The sequence below is a fragment of the Haliotis rufescens genome, unplaced genomic scaffold, assembly GCF_023055435.1.
Source record: "Haliotis rufescens isolate VD_foot unplaced genomic scaffold, xgHalRufe1.0.p SCAF_38, whole genome shotgun sequence".
Classification (NCBI taxonomy): Eukaryota; Metazoa; Mollusca; class Gastropoda; order Lepetellida; family Haliotidae; genus Haliotis; species Haliotis rufescens.
Genome location: NW_025964090.1, coordinates 2,517,533 through 2,543,224, shown reverse-complemented (window position 1 = coordinate 2,543,224; position 25,692 = coordinate 2,517,533). Strand labels below are relative to the sequence as shown.

The following is a 25,692-nucleotide window of genomic DNA, read 5'->3' as shown; positions in this document are numbered from 1 at the left end:
AAGAGAACTATCAATACCCAATATGAATGATAATGTGAGTGAATACCCAATTGCCCCAAACATGTATCTGGAGCACTAGTACATATTGGAAGTTTTATGGTAGTGGTGCATTTCCTCCATTAAACGCCATAACGTTTACTTAGTTCAGACATTCTTTAACCCCGGCGTTTATAATATTATTTAATTATTTCTTCAGACCCATCTTCGTAGTTTAAACGTTTTTTAAAATGCTTCTGTAGTTGACATACTATGCGTTGATAATTCCATGCTTACAAACTACCCGGTGGCATTAAATCGAAACCTGGCGTTTATTGTTTCAAGATAGTCCGTACCCCAACGTTTTGTCAAGGACTGTGTTTAATCGAGGAATTACGGTAACCTGCATCCATCCAGGCTATTGAACAAAACCGTGTTATGAGAGGTCATTACTTACTTCCAACATACTTCAGACTTACTTACTTACTTACTTACTTACTTACTTACTTACTTACTTACTTACTTACTTACTTACTTACTTACTTACTTACTTACTTACTTACTTACTTACTTACTTACTTACTTACTTACTTACTTACTTACTTACTTACTTACTTACTTACTTACTTACTTACTTACTTACTTACTAATAGATCTTGATAGACCCCAGCTATCTGGTACATGTCACATCTATTGTTAAAGCCAGTCGTCTGTCAACTGTGTAAACAGATGCTTCTGAATAACACAGCAGCCTACTTATCACTCCATGAGCTTTTCATTTTGAATAAAGGAAACATTCCACTATTTCCACGAGGTCATACACATACACAGGTACGGTTTTGTGAACGAATGTAACCGAGTCCCGCTCAATAGTTATGAATGGCTCGGCAGTAGGTAAATATAAAAGCTCTGCTCACATCGTCACATCGTTTAAGTTTCATTTCACATGCAACCATGCAGGCTGATGTTTGGAAAGTTTATTTGTATGATATTTATTTTAATTCAAAACACCCAGCCTCCATCGCACTCAACGGTATGTATTGGTGCTTGTGTGTCATCGCACTCAACAGTGTGTATCGGTGCCTGTGTGTCATCGCACTCAAAAAGTGTGTTTCGCTACTTGTGCTGTCAATCATTGGTTTGTGTTTGTTGTTTGACGCCGCAATCAGCTGTAGTCAAGCTATATGACGGCGGACCGCCTCCGTGGTCTAGTGGTAGAGCGTGCGCCCGGAGAGCGGAAGGTTCGGGGTTCGATCCCCGGCCGGGTCAAACCAAAAGACGTTCAAAGATGGTACTTGTTGTTACCCTGTCTGGCGCTCGGAATTAATAGGCTAAAACAAGGACTGGTCGGCTCGGAGCCAGTATACTGTGTCTGAGTGGGGTATTCATGTTAAACTGCGGCACGGTATCTCAGTGAGCTAGCACTATAAATCTGCATCAGTCCGGACTAGTACAAGCAGCCACGCACACACACACACACACACACACACACACACACACACACACACACACACACACACACACACACACACACACACACACACACACACACACACACACACACACACACACACACACACACACACACACACACACACACACACACACACACATGCACGTCGCTATGTAAGTGCAATAATCTTGGACGCGACGCTAAACCCCATTTCACCTTTCCTATATGACGGCGAATCAAGTGTGGACAAAGCAATCCAGTGAATGGTATTCTGAGCAGTGTGTAACAGTGCTTGTGTGACAGCGCACCCCAACACTGTATCGGGGCTCGTGTGTCATCGCACCCCAACAGTGTGTGTCAATGCTTGTGTCATCACGCCCCAAGATTGAGTATTGGTGCTTGTGTGTCATCACACCCCAACACTGTATCAGTGCTCGTGTGTCATCGCACCCCAACAGTGTGTGTCAATGCTTGTGTCATCACGCCCCAAGATTGAGTATTGGTGCTTGTGTGTCATCACACCCCAACACTGTATCAGTGCTCGTGTGTCATCGCACCCCAACAGTGTGTGTCAATGCTTGTGTCATCACGCCCCAAGATTGAGTATTGGTGCTTGTGTGTCATCACACCCCAACACTGTATCAGTGCTCGTGTGTCATCGCACCATAACAGTGTGTGTCAATGCTTGTGTCATCATGACCCAAAATTGAGTAATGGAGCTTGCTAGTCATCGAACCCAAACAGTGTGTATCCGTGATTGTGTGTCATCGCATCCCGAACAATGTGTACTGGTGCTTGTGTGTCATCACACCCTAACAGTGTGTATCCGTGATTGTGTGTCATCGCATCCCAACAATGTGTATTGGTGCTTGTGTGTCATCACACCCTAACAGTGTCTATCCGTGATTGTGTGTCATCGCATCCCAACAATCATGTGTACTGGTGCTTGTGTGTCATCGCACCTTAACAGTGTGTATCCGTGATTGTGTGTCATCGCATCCCAACAATATGTATTGGTGCTTGTGTGTCATCGCACACAACAGTGTGTATTCGTGATTGTGTGTCATCGCATCCCAACATTGTGTATTGGTGCTTGTGTGTCATCGCACCCTAACAGTGTGTATCCATGATTGTGTGTCATCGCATCCCAACAATGTGTATTGGTGCTTGTGTGTCATCACACCCTAACAGTGTGTATCCATGATTGTGTGTCATCGCATCCCAACAATGTGTACTGGTGCTTGTGTGTCATCGCACTCAACAGTGTGTATCCGTGATTGTGTGTCATCGCATCCCAACAATGTGTATTGGTGCTTGTGTGTCATCGCACCTTAACAGTGTGTATCCGTGATTGTGTGTCATCGCATCCCAACATTGTGTATTGGTGCTTGTGTGTCATCGCACCCTAACAGTGTGTATCCATGATTGTGTGTCATCGCATCCCAACAATATGTATTGGTGCTTGTGTGTCATCGCACACAACAGTGTGTATTCGTGATTGTGTGTCATCGCATCCCAACAATGTGTATTGGTGCTTGTGTGTCATCACACCCCAACACTGTATCGGTGCTTGTGTGTCATCACACCCTAACAGTGTGTATCCATGATTGTGTGTCTTGGCATCCCAACAATGTGTACTGGTGCTTGTGTGTCATCGCACTCAACAGTGTGTATCCGTGATTGTGTGTGTGTGTGTGTGTGTGTGTGTGTGTGTGTGTGTGTGTGTGTGTGTGTGTGTGTGTGTGTGTGTGTGTGTGTGTGTGTGTGTGTGTGTGTGTGTGTGTGTGTGTGTGTGTGTTTTGCCATATGCCGTAGTGAATGATATTGTGAGCAACTAGCCTTTCCGAAGTTAACGATGACATGTCATCAACCAAGTCGCCAAGCCTGACCACCCAATCCATTAAATCCTCTCTAACAACCAGCATTAACGAGCACAGGGTCAGTTCTAACACTGAATCTGCTGAGGCGCAATCACTGGTCGACATATACCACTGATCATATTATCAACTGCTGGAATAATACTGACTGTAGCGTAAAACAACATTCACTCACACATCAAACAGACCCGATGATTCCAGTTGTACATGTTTAATACGTATCGCAATCTGCATAATTATCTCTATCGGGAATATAGGTAAATTAAATAAATTTGTCTTTAAAATATTCAACTTTTCGGATCAAACTGATTATCCGTTACCACTGTGTTCTGCTTCAAAAACACTTTCTGTAGAAAAGATCATGTATAGTTCAACGTGGATAAATAAATATCAACAAATATAAATAAATGCATATGGGAAAATATCAGACTTCATATGTGCATTAACTTACATACAGTATTATGCATGGAGAAATAACTTTGGTATACAATCAAATTAAATAAATTTGTATTTAAAATATTCAACTTTCAAATCAAACATGTCAGTTTCTGATCCTTTGTTACCACTGTTCCGCTTCAAGAAGTAGTTCTACAGAAATCCTCCTGTGACGTTCAGCATGGATAGGCAGAAATTCCAATCAAATAGTTTCTTCATACTAATGAATGCATATGGGAAATTATCATGGAGAAGTATGAGACAGCTTGATATCTCATAGCCCTTAGAATGGGTGACAATGGTCGCACAGGAAGCTGGAAAACCAACTTTGGCAGTGGGTGTCAGGAATTGAAACAAACGACGTACAGTAAACTACGGTTATAACGAACTCAAAGGGACTACTAATTTTAGTTCGTTATAACCGTAGTTCGTTATAAGCATATATACAGCATAACTACAGCAAATAGTCGGGACCAAAAAAGTAAGTTCGTTACATCCGTCAGTTCGTTATAAGCGTGTTCGTTATAACCGTAGTTTACTGTATTTCGACTGACAAAATCACATAGGCGGATCCAGGGGGCTATTTTGTATTTTGGACCCCCTCCCCTTAGAAAAAATGCTAGTTCCGCCCTTGGGTCACACGCTTTACAATGACATAAAATTTTAGAAATGCATCGTCGATTGAAAATGACCATTACTTACGAAAGTATGGCTCGCTGAATTAACGGCGTTTTCGGCCTCAGTGCAGCATACTCCAGTCATGTAAAAGGCTATTGAATGAACTGTTGTACTTCACTTCATGACACTCTTCAATTCAGCAAACGAAGAGTTAGTATGTTCAAGGGAAACACCACAATTGTTCGAACTAGTTCATCTCAACGATATGATATTACTACGATTTACCTTATTGCATTGATGGGTTCTTAAAGCTTCTCACTAGCATGTATTGTACTATTACACTGTCGCCATATGACATAGATGCTGCTGATGTGACGACATATTAAACATGAGTATGAAAGTGACCACTCTTCACAACTGATGCTATGGACCATAAGTTGATTTGTAGGTTTTGAAGTTCATATGTTGCCCAGCCAATTCATTTATTTCCTCAAGTCTTCAATCGTGGTCCCCTCAAACCAAACGTCAAGTGGTTTCAGGTTGGTGAATTTGATGTAGTTTCTGAAAATAAAGAAAACCAGAAATCAGATTCTGCTCAACTGTGGTTCTGTGTGTGACAACTGCCCACCCTAATACTGACCTAGGTCTCGGGATGTGTGTCGTGGTGTAGATATAGCAGTAAATGTCTATGTTGTGTCAATGCAACTTTATGAATGTCGATACTAAATAAATAATTCACTGACTGACACATAAATGTCATTAGACTACCATGGCTAAGATGGACAATTGAGGATGCAGAAACTTCAATGGACTCACTCGCCAACAAGGCTTCATATTTACATCCTCTCGTGATAGATATTTCATTGTAATTCAACATGTCGAATATGGAGTTTTCATGTATCGTATTGTGTAAGATATCTGTTGTAGTCTAGAGAAGTTGATCGTCACATCCCCTAGCCGTAAGCAGTGGCCACGTGTTGCCTTGATTTACAACAAGCATAAAGTACAGCGATTTATTCTTCCTCAGAACACTAACCATATTTTTATGCACACATTTGCTGAAATACTTCAAAACGGAACCAAGTAATATTTCTAACCTTTTTGGGTCAATACCAAGCTTTTGTTGCAGGAATTCTGAAATGTCTTTGGACATCTGAATGTTTTCCTCATTCCCCATGTGTCCGATACTCTGCAGCTCGGAGTTGGCACATGGATCAGTCGTACCCCCGTGGCTCATCATCTGATCTGGATGAATCCTCACCGTCACATACTGAAATATACTTGAGTAAGTGAGTTATAAAGTTGAGTGAAAGACTTTTGAATGATTGAGTGAGTTGAGTAAATGATTGAGTAGGCAGAGAGAACCATTCAGATGAGGAAATGACTGAGTAAGCTGAGCAAATATTTGAGTGAGATGAGTGAACAATTAAACAATTAGAGTGAATGACTGAGGGAATCATTTAGTAAGTCTCGCAGTTGATGAGGTTAGTGATTGAGGAAGTTGAGTTAATGATTGAGTGGGCTGAGCGAATGTTTTAGTAAGCTGAGTAAATGATTCATATAGAAGACGCAATGATTCAGTAAGTTCACGAATTAAGTGAATGATGAAGTTGAGTAAATGATTGAGTAGGTTGGGTGAATGATTGAGTTTGGTGAATGAATGTGTGTACCTACCAAACATACACTCATTTGAAAACAGGATGAACCATTTACATGCAGTCGATGCCTTGCTTCTTCACCTTACATATCAAATTAATTATTTGTAATGACTACTGGTCATCTTTCACAGTCAAAAGAAGTGTGTCCAGGAATCCCCCAGGGTACTCCACAGCTGCATAAAATAAGCACACTATGTCACCGTTACCCAGTCACTTTTGAGTTCTTCAAATGTTTACAGATCAGTGAGATGGAAACCCTACAGCGCTACTTTGCACGACGAGTCCAAAACCTTCACAGGAGATCCTCTACAGCTGCTACAACTCAGGTTCTAGGATTATGGTCAATGCTGGGCAAGGTGAAGAAAATGAAGCTTCTCTTTCTGGGACGACTCTGTAGAGCAGCAGGCACAACCATTGTGAAGCCGATTTTCTATCTCAGATTATTCCAGTATATCACCACTCTCTGACACAGTACCAGATCCATAACACATGATCTACTGAATGTGGCTCAAAAGTATGGATTCTCAGGCGTCTTAGATAAACTAATCAACTCTGGGGAATTTCCACCTAAAAGTGTATGGAAAAGCATGGTACAACGAGCTATTAGTGAGTCTGAAAATATGAATTGGAGAAATACTTTGCAACAGCGTCCAGACATGCATAGGTTTAGTGCTATCCACACCCGCCTTGCCCCACATCGTCTCTAGTCTCTGTGTGTATGGTATGATATTGCTTCCCCCCTGTATATGCTCTTGTAAGGCTCGGCATATTACCTGTAACGTCAGGATTGTGTCTTATCTGTAACTGTGAATGTGATGGCATTGTTAAGCACCAATTGTTTTACTGGATGGCCTAATGAAACAGAGAAATGTGCTTAGTGAGTCTCTACTTGACAATGTCAGCCTTGACACCTGTCTCAGACTTGAGGACACGTCTAGTGATAACGTCAAGCTTCTGACACGTTCCTGTGGTCCAGGACATGACACTTGACAGCTGGGCAACATTCATGAGTATCGTGGCTAAACATGTCAGCTCATGGAACTTAACATCCATATTGTATTTGTGAAGCTATGTCACACATCATGTAAATATAGTTTCACGCATCACTTCATTACTGCTTACCCAGCTCAATCTGTTGTATTTATATGTATTTTGTCATTGCCGTTGTCAAATTATGTAATGTAATTGTATGTACTACTCTCCAAAGCTTGGGGGAAATAAAGAGTATTCATTCATTTATCACCCCTCAAGAATGCAACCACACAATATTGACATGGGTTGGCATGTTTTGTGAATTTGCATGAAATACTTGTTCGTATGTGTACGTCGAACTGTGACTGAACAGAAACTTAATTGTCTCACACGTCTGGTAGTCTTCGTGGTGTTGATAAAACACGAGAAAGTTTGAAATATTTTATTGATGAATTAATAACTATTCTTGGTAGCACCTATACATGTCAATCATGCCAGTACGTGTACGAGCATATTGTACTACAAGAAAATAGAGTTGCAAATTAAAGCTACATATAGGCATCCAAATAAAATGTTGAAAAGTGTTTTGAGCACAGTGAAAAAGTCCTAACAGTCACTTCATTTACTATATGTACTCTCCAGTAGGTCGTGAAACTCAACCGTCATATAACAGGCGGTCTAAATCTTTGTTTAACAAGCGGCATTCCCCATACCTAAGAAATGTATCGCAGAGTGGAGATGGAACATTTTCCATTCAAGTGTAGAATCTGTAAGACAGAGTTCAATTCCTCATTATGAACGATTTTGCTATTTCCGTGGCTCCAAAAAGTAGATATATATTTAATATGAATACCATGTTACGTTTATATGTGAATACTATGCCACTATAGGAAGAAAGTACCTCCCGCCATATTACACTGAATCTCCTCTGATGAAATTCACCCAGCTAATGCAAACAGGTGCACGTGATAATCTTGTTGTTCATAATATGGATGTGTTCTTAGACAAAGCCTACATATATATACTGTTATACACTTTACTCCGTCATGTGTGATTTAGGATATGTCAATGTGTTATGGGCAGGTGACCTGTTACTGAATAAATTGTCTGCCTGTCTCAGTACGAAGTGCGTATTTTATACTGATAGTCTTGTAAAAACAAACGAGTGGGCACGGGTGGCCCAGTCGTCTAAGGCGCCGCGATTCGCTGTGCAGAGTTGCGTCCCTTGGTGACGCCAGAAACCTATGAATGGGTTCGAATCCCGGTTCGTCCCAATCATGTTTTCTAGGTTTGTCAGCACCATACCCGTGCTCGTGGGTTTCACCGAAGTGGTAAACGTCTGGGACCTGCATCAAAGAGAGAGAGTGTGTCGCAATCAGTGTGTTAACCTGTGTTGTTGGTATGATTGAGTGTGTCTGAGCATTTCCTAATAACACAATCTACTCCCGACAAGCTTCTCCGGAACAACGATGACTCATTGTTCACGAAGTGTGTGACCTTTAATATGATGAAACACTCCATTAGAGAAATGTAAATAAAAATCCTCAATACGGTCACTCTGTAAATTTAAAATATCTTTGCACAATTTAAAAATAAACTTTCTGAGAAAAGGATCCGTTGTACAGGAGTTTGTGTACAGATTGTGATTGTGATTAAATGTAAGATGCGTATCATATTATATTTAATTGTAAAACAAATACCTGTTGTTACGAAATAAGTATTTACCAAATACTGCTCGTCCTTATAATGTAAATAAGTGAGTGAGTGAGTGAGTTGGGTTTAACGCCGCTTTTAACAGTATTCCAGTTATATCACGGCGTGTCAGCTTAATGTGGGAGGAAAGCCCGAAGTGATGCAGGTCTCAGACGTTTACCACTTCGATGAAACCCACGAGCACGGGTATGGTGATGACAAACCTAGAAACATAATCGGGGCGAACCGGGAATCGAACCCACAATTATAGGTTTCTGGCGCCTTAGGCGACTGGGCCACCCGTGCCCCCTATAATGTAAATAAGACCTTGTAAGTATTTTACAGTCATAGCAGCAAAGTACAATCACAGCTGTTGCTATTTACTAAAACCATGTATTCAAGGTGTAACACTGCAGTTGTATTGAGTTATGTCCCTTGTAAAAACTTTTATGTAAATAAATTCATAAATGTATGTTTACTGTTCAGAACTGGAAGCTATTAGTTATTGCATTGTATTTGTACTTTTGGTTCTTGTGCCCTACAACGAATAAACATGCCTGTGAGTTTGTCTGTTTGTCTATCTGACTGTCTTTACGTCGTATGTACAAACAGGAACTATTTCTTCTTGAGATTAGCACGTGAACAATCACATGGTGCGAGTATGACTTTGAGAGTAAACTTGCCCTTTGGTGTAGGTCACAGGGACGAGCACCTGTTTATTATCAGTTAGATCCCTCGACAAGCATGTGATACTGGGGGCATTTAGTTGAAGGTCAGGTCATAGATAAAAGTACTCCCTTAGGCCAAAAATTATTCGTTACTCGTACAAAGTGATCATGAGAAGTGAGAAAACGAAAGCAATGGAGAATTGAGAATTAAAAAATTCAAATTATATTTGGAAATATATTTTGATTAGAAAAGGTGATTAAGATGCAGATTTTAAATTTTAGGGGCAAGACAGAATGTGCAGTCATCTTTTGCATCACAATGGGGAGCAGACGTCGTTACCATGGTTTGCTGTGATGAACTAAACCATGCGTTATTTTAATAAGGGCGACCACTTTTTACATCTAATATACGTGAATACAGTACATGGAAAGTGCAGTGGTTAAGTATATGCTGCTACATACTTAGATCACCAATGATAGGACTGTATGCCACATCAGGTAAGTTGAGATAACCTAGTGTTCTTTGCACCCGGGACACGGTGACACTGACTGCATAACGATAACCTAATATGTGTATACATGTACTTGTACCTCACGCCAGCCAGCCAGTAGCAGAACACGTCGTGTCGTACCAAGAGGTTCACGCACATATCACGCTAACGGACAAGGACATCTCAGGGGATAGTGTAAATTCTGAGAATGGCCGAGTTTAAATGTCTTTCCTGGTTGCTGTTATGTACCTACCTGATCTGTGTTTGTAACTGCCAGGACAGTATTGTGTCTGTCATACAGAGACTAGATCAGTTTCAGGAGGAACTGCTTGATAACAAGGAGGACATTATCCGTATGGAGAAAAGGATACTAAATATCATAGATGTCGCTAAGACATCATTGAGAGCTGAATTGAAGGAAAACATACGGGATCAGGTGAGAGAAGCCATGGCCGAGATTCTACAAGGAGAGTCTCTTCAGGACATGGTGAAAATTCAGATCGTCTCTGAAGTGCGGCATCTGAAACAGGGCTACCATCAGATGAAGAGACAGTTGCGTCATGTCTCAAGATCCCTCAAAGACTTCCAGGACGAGACGGGTGAATTTCATGAATCTGTGCTGAAGAAAGCAGATGTGTGGAATCGAGAAAACTCAAGTGATACCTGTGTCAGAGATAAACATAGACTGGAAATAGAACTACGGATGAGGGACATTTGTGCTGCTGATCTCCAGAAAAAAAATATTGAACGATTCATCGTATTGAACGAGACATGCCAGTCCCAAATATCACAACTGAAAACAGCTCTTGATGAGTCTTCTTTTCCCCCCGCCCCTGTAAATGTTACCTCGACCTCCAGGCCACCTGTGTCGACCACGTCAGTGACGACACCCAGGCCAGAGGAGGAGAAAAGTAGGATCCTTATTGCTCCAGTCTGGTCAACCACCCAGCACCAGTTCCGTCAACTCAACTTTCACAGTAACTCACTTAGTGTCTATCAGTATCACACCATGAGGGATGTGACATGTGTTGCATACATAGCTAAGACAAAGAAACTTCTGATAGGACTAGCCGAGCATCATAAAATAGTGTCATCTACACTGGATACAAGTCACGTGACGGTGCTTAGAGAACATGTACGGACATATGGCATGGCAGGGGATGAAGATCGAGACATTGTATTCCTAGCCACATTTCAACTACAAAGTTCAATCAGCCGCATGTCTTCACAGGGCAAGGACTTTACAACCATCATTAACTTATCCAAGTACGGAAACTTTCCATATCAAATAACTCTTGACACAAAGAGAAAGAGGATCTACTGGTGTAATGGCGGGAAACTGTTCACAGTGACCTATGATGGTCAAGGTCTGGCAACATTAGCCAGAGGAAGTAACATGTATGCTGTAACCCTAGATCAGACAGCTGGTGTGTTGTATTATAACATTGAGAGGAAACTGATAAAAATGACAGTGTCCACTAATGTGAGTACAGAGGTGACCACACTGAGCGCCACCCCCTGGAACATGAGACTGTATAGAGGCACCATCTACTTCAGTGGCTATAGTTCTACTATTGTAGGTGCAGTGGATGTGACATACAACACTGTTGCACACACTCTCCAGTCAATACCCATGAAGGGTGCTACTATTTTACTTATGTGTTTGATTCCCTGAATTCTACAATAGATATTCTACCATGAATATTGAAAATACTCAACTCAGTAGTTTCGAATGACAATAACCAACAGCTGATTTAAACAGCTGATTTGGCGTCCACATCCCTATGGAAACTGATATTTACAGAAGTACTATTTTCTCAGTCATTGTTGGTAGACATTTTATTGTACATTATATTGTACAAATATACGTTACAAAGTGCAGAGGTCCCGTCATTCGAATCACGAGTGGCAATAGATATTGGAAGAAAAACACAATGGAATCCCCGACTGATTGAGTGTATTTCAAGTTTTGGGGACAACAGTTAGCTTAAATTAGGCACCTTTCTATATCCAACTGTGACGTCACATCATTTGCGTCACAAAGAGCGATAATATTTATGCGCTGCGTGGATTAAAACACAGTACATTTGTCAAACTCCTTCCAAGCGCGTGACACCTTACATTGCTGTGAGGAGCATATACGTTTATCTCTTATTCCATCATGAATTTGGAAATTACTCGATTCAGAGGTTGTCATATCACAATAAAGCCCCTCTGATTGAAACAGTCGATTTGACGGCCGGTGATTAAGAGAATAGTACTGTTTTAAGTCATTGATGGTAGGCATATTTCGGAACGATGAGCGTTCGGTTCCAAATTCAATTTAGTGCGGTTAAATCTAATGTAACCTGGCTCTACATCGAAAACACAGTAAGTCCATCTCCTACATTTTCCAACACACGAATATTTGAACCTCCATATATGTCCATCAAATATCAGTAGATTATTGGACTCATTTCGTTTATTTGAAGTCGGCAAAAGAGTTGATATAACTGTACAGCATGGCGTTCCTGATATAGTGATTTGGGGATTATAATGGTTTGATATAAAATTAAGTTTAGGTTGTAAAGTCGGCGATATGTACTGTAAGATTTTATCAATAAATACATTTTCATAGTTCCATTGTTAATGTAACAGTGCTAAAATTGCTATATATTATTCAACTTTTTGTGAAATTCGCCTTCAATTCATCAGTTGTCGGTTAACCATTTAAGACCTGTCGGTACATACTAGCGATAAGAAATTGTATAACAACATCTGGCACTTCAGATTTACGCCGCCACAAACAGGTCGGTGGGCGAAACTTTAATTACATGTTGAATAACAACTGGTAGTGATCAGCGCGTTCGGCACTTACCAGTGCACCGTTAAGGTAAGTCACTTTTACTTGTTACCTTGCCATTTAGGTTGAACTATGCTTAAAATTGTCTTTTAAAATTGTCTTTAATTTTGTATGAATATCTTGCTTGAACAATGAACTTATACTCTATGTATTCGAAATGCCGTTCGAATCTAAGATGCATATTATTCAAGTTTTACTGACACAAATTAACTACAGTAATTTATATGCGTGCGTCTCATGTAGAAATATTACTATTCCACAATCAGCGTTCGTGTCCCACATGTTTATTTATCGGGTTATAAGTACTAGGCAAATTATTATTAATCACAGGTGTCGTGGATGCTTCATAATTATCATGTTTCAATGTGAATAGCGTGCATTATAATAATGTATGAATTATTTGTCCGTGTATCGGTAGGACCAGTATTCATATGTGTGTCGTGTTATTTACCTTATTGTATGCCGTATCGTTAGTAGAGTGGTTTTATAATGCAACATCGTTAAATGCGTCAATATGCATTAACATGATCCAGTTACTCGATATAATTTACGTTATGTATATTTGTTTGCGTTCTTATGCCTGATAAATACGGTTCAAGAATATAACTTATATCCTATGTTCCTGCATCAACTATATTCTTTATATACAAAACAAAATCAGTGCAAGTACAGCAAAGTATATTATTCTTATCTGTTGCCCAAAATATATTTCTTATTAGGTAACTACTTTGTGAGGGCATATCACTAGACTACAATACTCGAAAGTAACTTTTTTGTTCTAGATAAATGCACACAAATTTAAGCAATGCCTAATCAATTTATGTTTTCCAATTTATGCATATTATTTCCATTCGGTAAGATGAATGGACGTTGTGTAGAATATCTCAGATACTATACTTTCACCATGATTTGGACGCTACAGATAACGTAGTAGTTTTTATGTTGTAGAATAGTTATTATAAAACAGGCTTTCCTATAGCAGTGTATATATCCATTTCTAAATTACAGTTAAGGAGCAATTTCTCTGTTTGGCAAAATCTCCAATAAGATCCATAAACATTCACAATAGAATATATGTTCACTAATAATCAGTTTTAATTCATATATATTTCCAGCGTGTTTCAAACACGGTTTACAGTCATGTGTGATTTGTATAAGCTCGGCCCGCAAAGCGCGGCATGCACAGGCGGCACCGCTCATTGTTGCATAACGGCAGACTCACCAGCGCTTGGCAGTGACAGCACGTACCGTATTTAACCATTTTGCGCATAGCTGTTATCTGAATTTGGTAAAGTGTATTCAGTCATTGAATGCAGGTCCCAGTGTCATTTACTGTATTAAATCTTGTATTCACTATTTAACTCTGAAGTGTACATCTGAATCAGCTATAGTTCATGACATCACATGTACTGTATTTAACGTAGAATAAGTTATTAGACATGTCATCATTCAAGAAAGGTGTTGTTATAATCTTTCATATGAATGCTTTTTGTAAACATTGTTCAGATGTTATTTATGAGTACCTTAAATATCCTAAATATATACCAAACATTATGAGTAATTATCAGCTTAATACTAATTGATATAATGTCTGCATTATATCAAATGTTTACTGCTATGATATAAATGAATATCCAATGAGTTGAGCTTACACTTCACACCTTGTTATTATTTTACAAATGGTACTTTTAATTATAAATGTGTTACGCAATCTTATGCAATGTTATATTAGGCTGTAGCTTGAATAGATACTGAGACGTCTCAGAAGTTAATGCATTGTTCTCAAGTGAAATCACATAAAAAGCAATTGTTTATTCATTCATGCCTATTATATAACAACGAATATCTTATCAGTTTTTGTGTTACTGCTTAATTATTTGTCTGATTATGTCTATATGCTTAATGATGATGAAAACATTTAATAAAGAACTCCTGCTTTGCCTGAGAACCTCTCTCTGTTTGTCTTTGAAGGTGTGTTGATCCCGTGGCTAATTTCCAGAAAGCCATTTTAGGCTTTGATCAGTTTTAGTGTAAAAGCTAACTCCGAGCTAACTTACACAAAACAATGCAAGCTTCTGTACGAAATACCTCTGCTGACACTAAGGCACCCACCGTCTTTAAATTCTGGGAGGGGCCTTGAGTTGTTTTTGAACTAATAATTTGTTCCAGAAAAAAATGGAAGATATCAATTTGACCTCAGGTTTTCCCCAAAAGCCAATTGCCTGGAGTGGGCTGTGTTTCTTGAAGATACTCTAATGAAAAAAACCTTCATTGTTCGGCTCTTCATTTCACAGAAATACATTGTATGTTTTGAAGCTGAGGCTGAAGACATAGCCCCAGAAAATTATACAAATACTTACTCTTGACGAAGGGGTCGGGTCCTCGGGTCCTCATGTACTCGGGTCCAATGACCTCGTCAAGAGTAATCATTAGTTGTTGCAGTACGAAAAATCACTTTAAAGTGCCAATATGATTTGCGAATAATATATCAGTATTCCAGTATATCACGGCGTGTCAGCTTAATGTGGGAGGAAAGCCCGAAATGATGCAGGTCGCAGACGTTTACCACTTCGGTGAATGCGCATGCGTCAGAACAGCAAGTCGCTGAAAAGTGTTCTCCACCAAAATCTGTCAGCGAGGAATATTACCTTCGTTACGCTACACAAAGTGTGGATGACGTAGACAATGGCATTTTCAATGAAATAGTGAGTGAGTGAGTGAGGTTTTACGCCGCTTTTAGCAATATTCCAGCAATATCATGGCGGGGGACACCAGAAATGGGCTTCACACATTGTACCCATGTCGGGAATCGAACCCGGGTCTTCGGCGTGACGAGCGAACGCTTTAACCACTAAACTACCCGACCGCCCCTTCAATGAAATACACAGACGCCTTGGACAACTAGATAGAATTTCTTTTGAAACTGAACTTTTGGACATATACAATGATGATGAAGAAAAACTAAATGAGGTGAAACAAAGTCTTTATGACGTAGCAAAGGATACTCGACACGATACCCCAAATGGATATCTACCAAAACGTGTACAAAGGGAACATTCCAGGAAGTCTGTGATTGAGAAATTTGTGTCGGATGTATTTTGCCTCTATGGTTTTATTACACACACAATCCCCTCTCATATACTGGAAAAATAAGTACTCAGCAAAGGCAAATCAAACGCACGTCCCTACAACGTACCTGGAGATAGTTTTGCTGGATACACAAAGAGGTAATGATCTTTTGACCCTAATCTAAGCTAAGCAGAGCTGGTTTGACTGTCTTAATGATAGGTTTGACGTAGCGGCTAAGGTTAAGGCTAACCATCGAGGACGTAGAGGGGAGGGCGGTGTGGCAATTTTAGTTAAGAAAAATATATACAGGTACACTGATATATGTGAATGTGAGTATGATAGTGTTGTAGCTGTGAGACTCTCCCGTCCCCAGTGTGCTGATATGTATGTAGTGTGTGCCCCCCTCCACTAGTGAGTGAGTGAGTGAGTTGGGTTTAACGCCGCTTTTAACATTATTACAGTTATATCACGGCGTGTCAGCTTAATGTGGGAGGAAAGCCCGAAGTGATGCAGGTCTCAGACGTTTACCACTTCGGTGAAACCCACGGGCACGGGTATGGTGCTGACAAACCTAGAAACATAATCTGGGTGAACCGGGATTCGAACCCACAACCATAGGTTTCTGGCGTGTCCAGGGGACGTAACTCTGCACAGCGAACCGCGGCGCCTTAGACGACTGGGCCACCCGTGCACCCTCCCCTCCACTAATCACAACACAGCAGTGTATGAGGAGAGTGTCAAGGAAGTGTTTGACGTGGTTGATGAGCTATCAGAAAGCAGTTATGTTGTTCTTTTGCAGATTTTAATACAGATCTTGTAAATTACCCAGCATCCCCTCGCTCCACTGTACTGCAGTCATACTTGAATACAGGAAACATGATACCATCATACAACTGTGGTGTCATTCAAGGTCACCTCAAGACATGGTGCAACAAGGCTGAAACACAGTCATCTCTGATCGATTACATTTTCTTACCAGATGCTCTTCAATCATCTGTGCTGACGACCCCTGTCAATAACAACATCGATTTCGAGATATCGGATCATTCACCAGTAGTGGTATCATTCCTCAATTGATGCGTTCATAACAGAGCAAAAGCTATGGACTCCCCCAACTTACAAATGACAGAAGGCGAATGGCCTTGAACTGAAGATGTACTCATCTGAAGTTAACAAAATACTTGGTGACACCCTTCCAGGCATGACACATGCTGACAGCGATATGGTGGAATATTATTTTGATGCTATAGTGAGCTCTCTCCACACGCCAACAGCAATGTACATCCTAACAGGATACTAAAGATCATACCTTCGACCCTATTGGAGAAGATCTAGTCTAGACTACTACCACTACCAGATGCGTCATCCCAGACGACAATGGATATCTCAAGGTAAACCTAGAGGAGATGCACATGGCTCTTATAAACAGTATAAGGCAGTTAGATGCAACTTCCGTCGACAGAAAAGAAAAGCCGAACGGCAATGGGACAGACACAAGTATACAGAGCTGAACTCTGCCTGTGAAGTGGACATTGGTGAATTTTATAGAACTGTCAGGAAACAGAGGAGGACTAATGTAAAATGTACATCTCTACTGTATAATGACAAGACGGCCAGCACATCCGAGGACATCTGCAATATGTGGACTGAATACTATGGGGATCTGCTGTCTCCTCTCGGTAGGCCTAAGTTTGAAACAGACTTTTATGAGGAAACAAAATCAAAGGTTTGTGATATAGCAAACAGTAACTTTTTGAGAACGATCCAATCCTGACGACAAGTATTGCATCTAATGAAGTGAAATCAACCATTAAGAGGCTGAAAAAGAATAAGTCTCCTGGACCAGACTGTATTACTGTAGAACGCCTCTATAATGCTGACAATCTTCTGTTTAAACATCTGGCACACCTCTACATTATGATGATCAGTACTTGTTACACGCCTGTCATCATAAGAACTGGAACTATTATTCCCATCTACAAAGGGAAAAATAAAGATAAACGCAACCCAGCTAATTATCGCGGTATCACTCTAACATCAGTGATTGGGAAGGTATTTGAGAGGCTGTTGCTAGACAGACTGGAGTCCTACATCAAAATTATTAATCCTGATTTCCCACATAGTCTCCAGTGCGGCTTCCGGAAAGAGCATGGCGCCAGTGTTGCTACATATGTTAAAAGAGGCTATTTCCTATTATCAAGATCGACAATCAAATATATATGTTGCCTTTCTGGATAACGAAAAGGCCTTCGACAGAATATGGATGAGGGGCTGCTACTGAAACTATACAATCTTGGTTTGAAAGGCCGTGCATGGCACATTATCCGTCAATCTTACCAAGAAGCAAGTGCTTGTGTTAAATACAATGAGAGGACAAGTGATTTGTTCAATGTTCAACAAGGAGTAGGGCAAGGTCGCGTGCTCTCAGCATGGATGTTTCTAGTCTATATTAATGACCTGACATCTCAGCTTGATAATCTACAATTTGGACTTATTGTTGGTAAGGAGCACATCCCGACGGTATTACTGGCTGATTACACTACTGTGGTGAGTACGAGTGTACACGGACTGAATGTGTCTCTTGATACTATCCACCAGTATGCTCGGAGCTGGAGACTGACGTATAACGCCAATAAGAGCTGTGTCTTGTCTTTAAGCAATAACAGAAGACATCGTAAAAGACCTATGTTCAGGATTGGAGATGTCACAATGAAGTTCCAAGGTAGTACGATTTATGCCGGCTCTCTAGATCTCTTACACACGGAAAAAGCAAGTGAACGAACTACTAGAGCTTGTGCTAAGGCGCGAAAGACAATCAACTCCTTAAGAAATGTAAATGGTCTGGAGGATTGAGCCCAGTATCTTCATCGAATATCTGGCTACGAGTGATCTTTCCCACTGCCTTCTATGCATGTGAGCTGTGGCCTAATATCAACAACCGTGAGATCAGTGAGATGGAAAGCCTACAGCGCTACTTTGCTCGACGAGTCAAATCCTTCACAGGAGATCCTCTGCTGCTAAAACTCAGGTTCTAGGATTATGGTCAATGCTGTGCAAGGTGGAGAAAATGAAGTTTCTCTTTCTGGGACGACTCTGTAGAGCAGCAGGCAGGCACAACCATTGTGAAGCCGATTTTCTATCTCAGATTATCCCAGTGTATCACCACTCTCTGACACAGTACCAGATCCATCACACATGATCTACTGAATGTGGCTCAAAAGTATGGATTCTCAGGCGTCTTAGATAAACTAATCAACTCTGGGGAATTTCCATCTAAGAGTGTATGGAAAAGCATGGCACAACGAGCTATTAGTGAGTCTGAAAATATGAATTGGAGAAATACTTTGCAACAGCGTCCAGACATGCATAGGTTTAGCGCTATCCACACCCGCCTTGCCCCACATCGTCTCTGGTCTCTGTGTGTATGGTATGATATTGCTTCCCCCTGTATATGCTCTTGTAAAGCTCGGTATATCACCTGAAACGTCAGGACTGTGTCTTATCTGTAACTGTGAATGTGATGACATTGTTAAGCACCAATTGCTTTACTGTGATGGCCTAATGAAACAGAGAAATGTGCTCAGTGAGTCTCTATTTGACAATGTTAGCCTTGACACCTATCTCAGACTTTAGGACACGTCTACTGATGACGTCAGGCTTCTGACACGTTCTTCGGTGCCATTACAGATGTGGTCCAGGACATGACACTTGACAGCTGACAGCAACATTCATGAGCATCGTGGCTAAACAGGTCAGCTCATGGAACTTAACATCCATATTGTATTTGTGAAGCTGTGTCACACATCATGTAAATACAGTTTAACGTATCACTTCATTACTGCTTACCCAGCTCATTCTGTTGTATGTATATGTATTTTGTCATTGCCGTTGTCAAATTATGTAATGTAATTGTATGTACTACTTTTCAAATCCTTGAGGGAAATAAAGAGTATTCATTCATTTATCACCCCTCAAGAATGGGACCACACAATATTGACATGGGTTGGCATGTTTTGCGAATTTGCCTGAAACACTTGTTCGTATGTGTACGTCGAACTGTGACTGAACAGAAACTTATTGTCTAACACGTCTGGTAGTCTTCGTGGAGTTGATTAAACACGAGAAAGTTTGAAATATTTTCTTGATTGATTAATAACTGTTCTTGGTAACACTGTCACTATACATGTCAATCTAGCCAGCGCGTGTACGAGCGAATTATACAAGAAAATAGTGATGCAAAATATAGCTACATATAGGCATCCAAATAATTATGTTGAAAAGGGTTTTGAGCACAGTGAATAAATCCTAACAGTCCCTTCCTTTACTATATGTACTCTTCAGTAGGTAGTGAAACTCTATAAGAGGCGGTTTAAATCGTTGTTTAACAAGCGGCATTCCACATTACCTTCGATAAGTGTGGAGCTTGTAAGACAGAGTTAAATTCCTTATTGTGAACGATTTTGCTATTTCCGTGGCTCCAAAAAAGTATATAAATATATTTAATATGAATACCAAGTTATGTTTATATGTGAATACTATGCCACTATAGGAAGAAAGTACCTCTCGCCATATTACACTGAATCTCCTCTGATGAAATTCACCTAGCTAATGCAAACAGGTGATAATCTTGTTGTTCATAATATGGATGTGTTCTTAGACAAAGCCTACATATATATATACTTTTATATACTTTACTCCGTCATGTGTGATTTAGGATAAATCAATGTGTTATAGGCAGGTGACCTGTTACTGAATAAATTGTCTGACAGTCTCAGTACGAAGTGCGTATTTTATACTGATAGTCTTATCAAAATGAACGAGGGGGCACGGGTGGCCCAGTCGTCTAAGGTAACGCGATTCGCTGTGCAGAGTTGCGTCCCTTGGGCACGCTATAAACCAATGATTGTGGGCTCGAATCCCGGTTCGCCCCGATTATGTTTCTAGGTTTGTCAGCACCATACCCGTGCTCGTGGGTTTCCCCGAAGTGGAAAACGTCTGGGACCTGCATCACTTCGGGCTTTGCTCCCACATTAAGCTGACACGCCACGATATAACTGGAATACTGTTGAAAGCGGCGTTAAAACTCACTCACTCACTCACTCAAAAGGAACGATGGTGAAATCAGTGAAGCTAAACATGGCAGCGTTTAGCCCACTCCTGCTTGGACTGACATCGAGAGAGAGAGAGAGGGAGAGAGAGAGAGAGAGAGAGAGAGAGAGAGAGAGAGAGCGAGAGAGAGAGAGTGAGTGTGTGTCGCAATCAGTGTGTTAACCTGTGTTGTTGGTATGATTGAGTGTGTCTGAGCATTTCCTAATAACACAATCTACTCCCGACAAGCTTCTCCGGAACAACGATGACTCATTGTTCACGAAGTGTGTGACCTTTAATATGATGAAACACTCCATTAGAGAAATGTAAATAAAAATCCTCAATACGGTCACTCTGTAAATTTAAAATATCTTTGCACAATTTAAAAATAAACTTTCTGAGAAAAGGATCCCTTGTACAGGAGTTTGTGTACAGATTGTGATTTTGGTTGAATGTAAGATGCGTATCATATTATATTTAATTGTAAAACAAATACCTGTTGTTACGAAATAAGTATTTACCAAATACTGCTCGTCCTTATAATGTAAATAAGTGAGTGAGTGAGTGAGTTGGGTTTAACGCCGCTTTTAACAGTATTCCAGTTATATCACGGCGTGTCAGCTTAATGTGGGAGGAAAGCCCGAAGTGATGCAGGTCTCAGACGTTTACCACTTCGATGAAACCCACGAGCACGGGTATGGTGATGACAAACCTAGAAACATAATCGGGGCGAACCGGGAATCGAAGACACAATTATAGGTTTCTGGCGCCTTAAGCGACTGGGCCACCCGTGCCCCCTATAATGTAAATAAGACCTTGTAAGTATTTTACAGTCATAGCAGCAAAGTACAATCACAGCTGTTGCTATTTACTAAAACCATGTATTCAAGGTGTAACACTGCAGTTGTATTGAGTTATGTCCCTTGTAAAAACTTTTATGTAAATAAATTCATACATGTATGCTTACTGTTCAGAACTGCAAGCTAAAGTTATTGCATTGTATTTGTACTTTTGGTTCTTGTGCCCTACAACGAATAAACATGCCTGTGAGTTTGTCTGTTTGTCTATCTGACTGTCTTTACGTCGTATGTACAAACAGGAAATATTTCTTCTTGAGATTAGCACGTGAACAATCACTTGGTGCGAGTATGACTTTGAGAGTAAACTTGCCCCTTGGTGGAGGTCACAGGGACGAGCGCGTGTTTATTATCAGTTAGCTCCCTCGACAGGCATGTGATACTGGGGGCATTTAGTTGAAGGTCAGGTCATAGATAAAAGTACTCCCTTAGACCAAAAATTATTCGTTAGTCGTACAAAGTGAGAAGTGAGAAAACGAAAGCAATGGAGAATTGAGAACTAAAAAATCAATTATATTTGGAAATATATTTTGATTAGAAAACGTGATTAAAATGCAGATTTTAAATTTTAGGGGCAAGACAGAATGTGCAGTCATCTTTTTTATCACAATGGGGAGCAGACGTCGTTATCGTGGATTGCTGTGATGAACTAAACTTTGCGTTTTTTTAATAAGGGCGACCACTTTTTACATCTGATATATATGAATACAGTACATGGAAAGTGCAGTGGTTAAGTATATGCTGCTACATACTTAGATCACCAATGACAGGACTGTATGCCACATCAGGTAAGTTGAGATAACCTAGTGTTCTTTGCACCCGGGACACGGTGACACTGACTGCGTAATGATAACCCAATCTGTGTATGCATCTACTTGTACCTCACGCCAGCCAGTCAGTAGCAGAAAACGTCGTGTCGTACTAAAAGGTACACGCACACATCACGCTAACGGACAAGGACATCTCAGGAGATATTGTACATTCTGAGAATGGCCGAGTTTAAATGTCTTTCCTGGTTGCTGTCATGTACCTACCTGATCTGTGTTTGTAACTGCCAGGACAGTATTGTGTCTGTCATACAGAGACTAGATCAGTTTGACGAGGAACTGCTTGATAACAAGGATGATATGATCCGTATGGAGAAAAGGATACGAAATTTCATAGACGTCGCTAAGACATCATTGAGAGCTGAATTGAAGGAAAACATACGGGATCAGGTGAGAGAAGCCATGGCCGAGATTCTACAAGGAGAGTCTCTTCAGGACATGGTGAAAATTCAGATCGTCTCTGAAGTGCGGCATCTGAAACAGGGCTACCATCAGATGAAGAGACAGTTGCTTCATGTCTCAAGATCCCTCAAAGACTTCCAGGACGAGACGGGTGAATTTCATGAATCTGTGCTGAAGAAAGCAGATGTGTGGAATCGAGAAAACTCAAGTGATACCTGTGTCAGAGATAAACACAGACTGGAAATAGAACTACGGATGAGGGATATTTGTGCTGCTGATCTACAGAAAAAAAATATTGAACGATTCATCGTATTGAACGAGACATGCCAGTCCCAAATATCACAACTCAAAACAGCTCTTGCTATGCCTGCTTCAACCCCCGCCCCTGTAAATGTCACTTCAATCCCCAAATCTCCAGTGTCAACCACGTCAGTGACGACACCCAGGCCAGAGGAGGAGGAAAGTATGATCCTGATTGCTCCAGGCTGGTCAGGCACCCAACACCAGTTCCGTCAACTCAACATTCACAGTAACTCACTTAGTGTCTATCAGTATCACACCATGACGTACATGTATGTGACATGTGTTGCATACATAGCTAGGACAAAGACACTTCTGATAGGATCATATAGCCCTGATAAAATAGTGTCATCTACACTGCATACAAGTCACGTGACGATGCTAAGAGAAGGTGTAGAGACACATGGCATGGCAGTGGATGAAGATCGGGACATCGTATTCATATCCACATATCAACCACGATACTCAATCAGCCGCATGTCTACACAGGGGAAAGACTTTACTGCCATCGTTGACTTATCCAAGTACGGAAGCACTCCATATCAAATAACACTTGACACAAGGAGAAAGAGGATATATTGGTGTACTTACAAGAAACTGTTCACAGTGACCTATGATGGTCAAGGTCTGGCAACATTAGCCACAAGAAGTAACATGCATGCTGTAACCCTAGATCAGACAGCTGGTGTGTTGTATTATAGCATTGGCAAGAAACTGATGAAGATGACAGTGTCCACTCATGTGAGTACAGAGGTGACCACAGTGAGCGCCGTCCTCTGGAACATGAGACTGTATAGAGGCACCATCTACTTCAGTGGCTATAATTCTCCTATTGTAGGTGCAGTGGATGTGACATACAACACTGGTGCATCCACTCTCCAGTCAATACCCATGAAGGGGGCTCAACCTTTACTTCTGTGTTTGATTCCCTGAATTCTACAATGGATATTCTACCATGAATATTGAAAATACTCAACTCAGTAGTTTCGAATGACAATAACCAACAGCTGATTTAAACAGCTGATTTGGCGTCCACATCACCATGGAAACTGATATTTATAGAAGTACTAATTTCTCAGTCATTGTTGGTAGACATTTTGTTGTACATTATATTGTATAAATCTTCGTTACAAAGTGCAGAGGTCCCGTCATTCGAATCACGAGTGGCAATAGATATTGGAAGAAAAACACAATGGAAACCGACTGAGTGAGTGTATTTCACGTTTTGGGGACAACAGTTAGCTTAAATTAGGCACCTTTCTATATCCGACTGTGACGTCACATCATTTGCGTCACAAAGAGCGATAATATTTATGCGCTGCGTGGATTAAAACACAGTACATTTGTCAAACTCCTTCCAAGCGCGTGACACCTTACATCGCTGTGAGGAGCATATACGTTTATCTCTTATTCCATCATGAATTTGGAAACTACTCGATTCAGAGGTTGTCATATCACAATAAAGCCCCTCTGATTGAAACAGTCGATTTGACGGCCGGTGATTAAGAGAATAGTACTGTTTTAAGTCATTGATGGTAGGCATATTTCGGAACGATGAGCGTTCGGTTCCAAATTCAATTTAGTGCGGTTAAATCTAATGTAACCTAGCTCTACATCGAAAACACAGTAAGTCCATCTCCTACATTTTCCAACACACGCATATTTGAACCTCCATATATGTCCATCAAATATCAGTAGATTATTGGACTCATTTCGTTTATTTGAAGTCGGCAAAAGAGTTGATATAACTGTACAGCATGGCGTTCCTGATATAGTGATTTGGGGATTATAATGGTTTGATATAAAATTAAGTTTAGGTTGTAAAGTCGGCGATATGTACTGTAAGATTTTATCAATAAATACATTTTCATAGTTCCATTGTTATTGTAACAGTGCTAAAATTGCTATATATTATTCAACTTTTTGTGAAATTCGCCTTCAATTCATAAGTTGTCGGTTAACCATTTAAGACCTGTCGGTACATACTAGCGATAAGAAATTGTATAACAACATCTGGCACTTCAGATTTACGCCGCCACAAACAGGTCGGTGGGCGAAACTTTAATTACATGTTGAATAACAACTGGTAGTGATCAGCGAGTTCGGCACTTACCAGTGCACCGTTAAGGTAAGTCACTTTTACTTGTTACTTTGCCATTTAGGTTGAACTATGCTTAAAATTGTCTTTTAAAATTGTCTTTAATTTTGTATGAATATCTTGCTTGAACAATGAACTTATACTCTATGTATTCGAAATGCCGATCGAATCTAAGATGCATATTATTCAAGTTTTACTGACACAAATTAACTACAGTAATTTATATGCGTGCGTCTCATGTAGAAATATTACTATTCCACAATCAGCGTTCGTGTCCCACATGTTTATTTATCGGGTTATAACTACTAGGCAAATTATTATTAATCACAGGTGTCGTGGATGCTTCATAATTACCATGTTTCAATGTGA

General features: G+C 40.4%; 1 protein-coding gene across 1 annotated transcript; it reads right to left on the bottom strand.

Moving 5' to 3' along the window:
* Window positions 1–4,309: 4,309 nt before the first annotated feature.
* Window positions 4,310–7,070, bottom strand: LOC124118493 (macrophage migration inhibitory factor-like). Its single transcript, XM_048381352.1, has 3 exons — window positions 6,907–7,070; window positions 5,457–5,639; window positions 4,310–4,920 (listed from the first exon to the last, which is right to left on the bottom strand). Exons 1-3 carry the CDS (start codon window positions 7,068–7,070, stop codon window positions 4,842–4,844), a joined length of 426 nt encoding a protein of 141 aa, XP_048237309.1. The 3' UTR covers window positions 4,310–4,841.
* Between the last annotated feature and the right edge of the window lie 18,622 nt (window positions 7,071–25,692).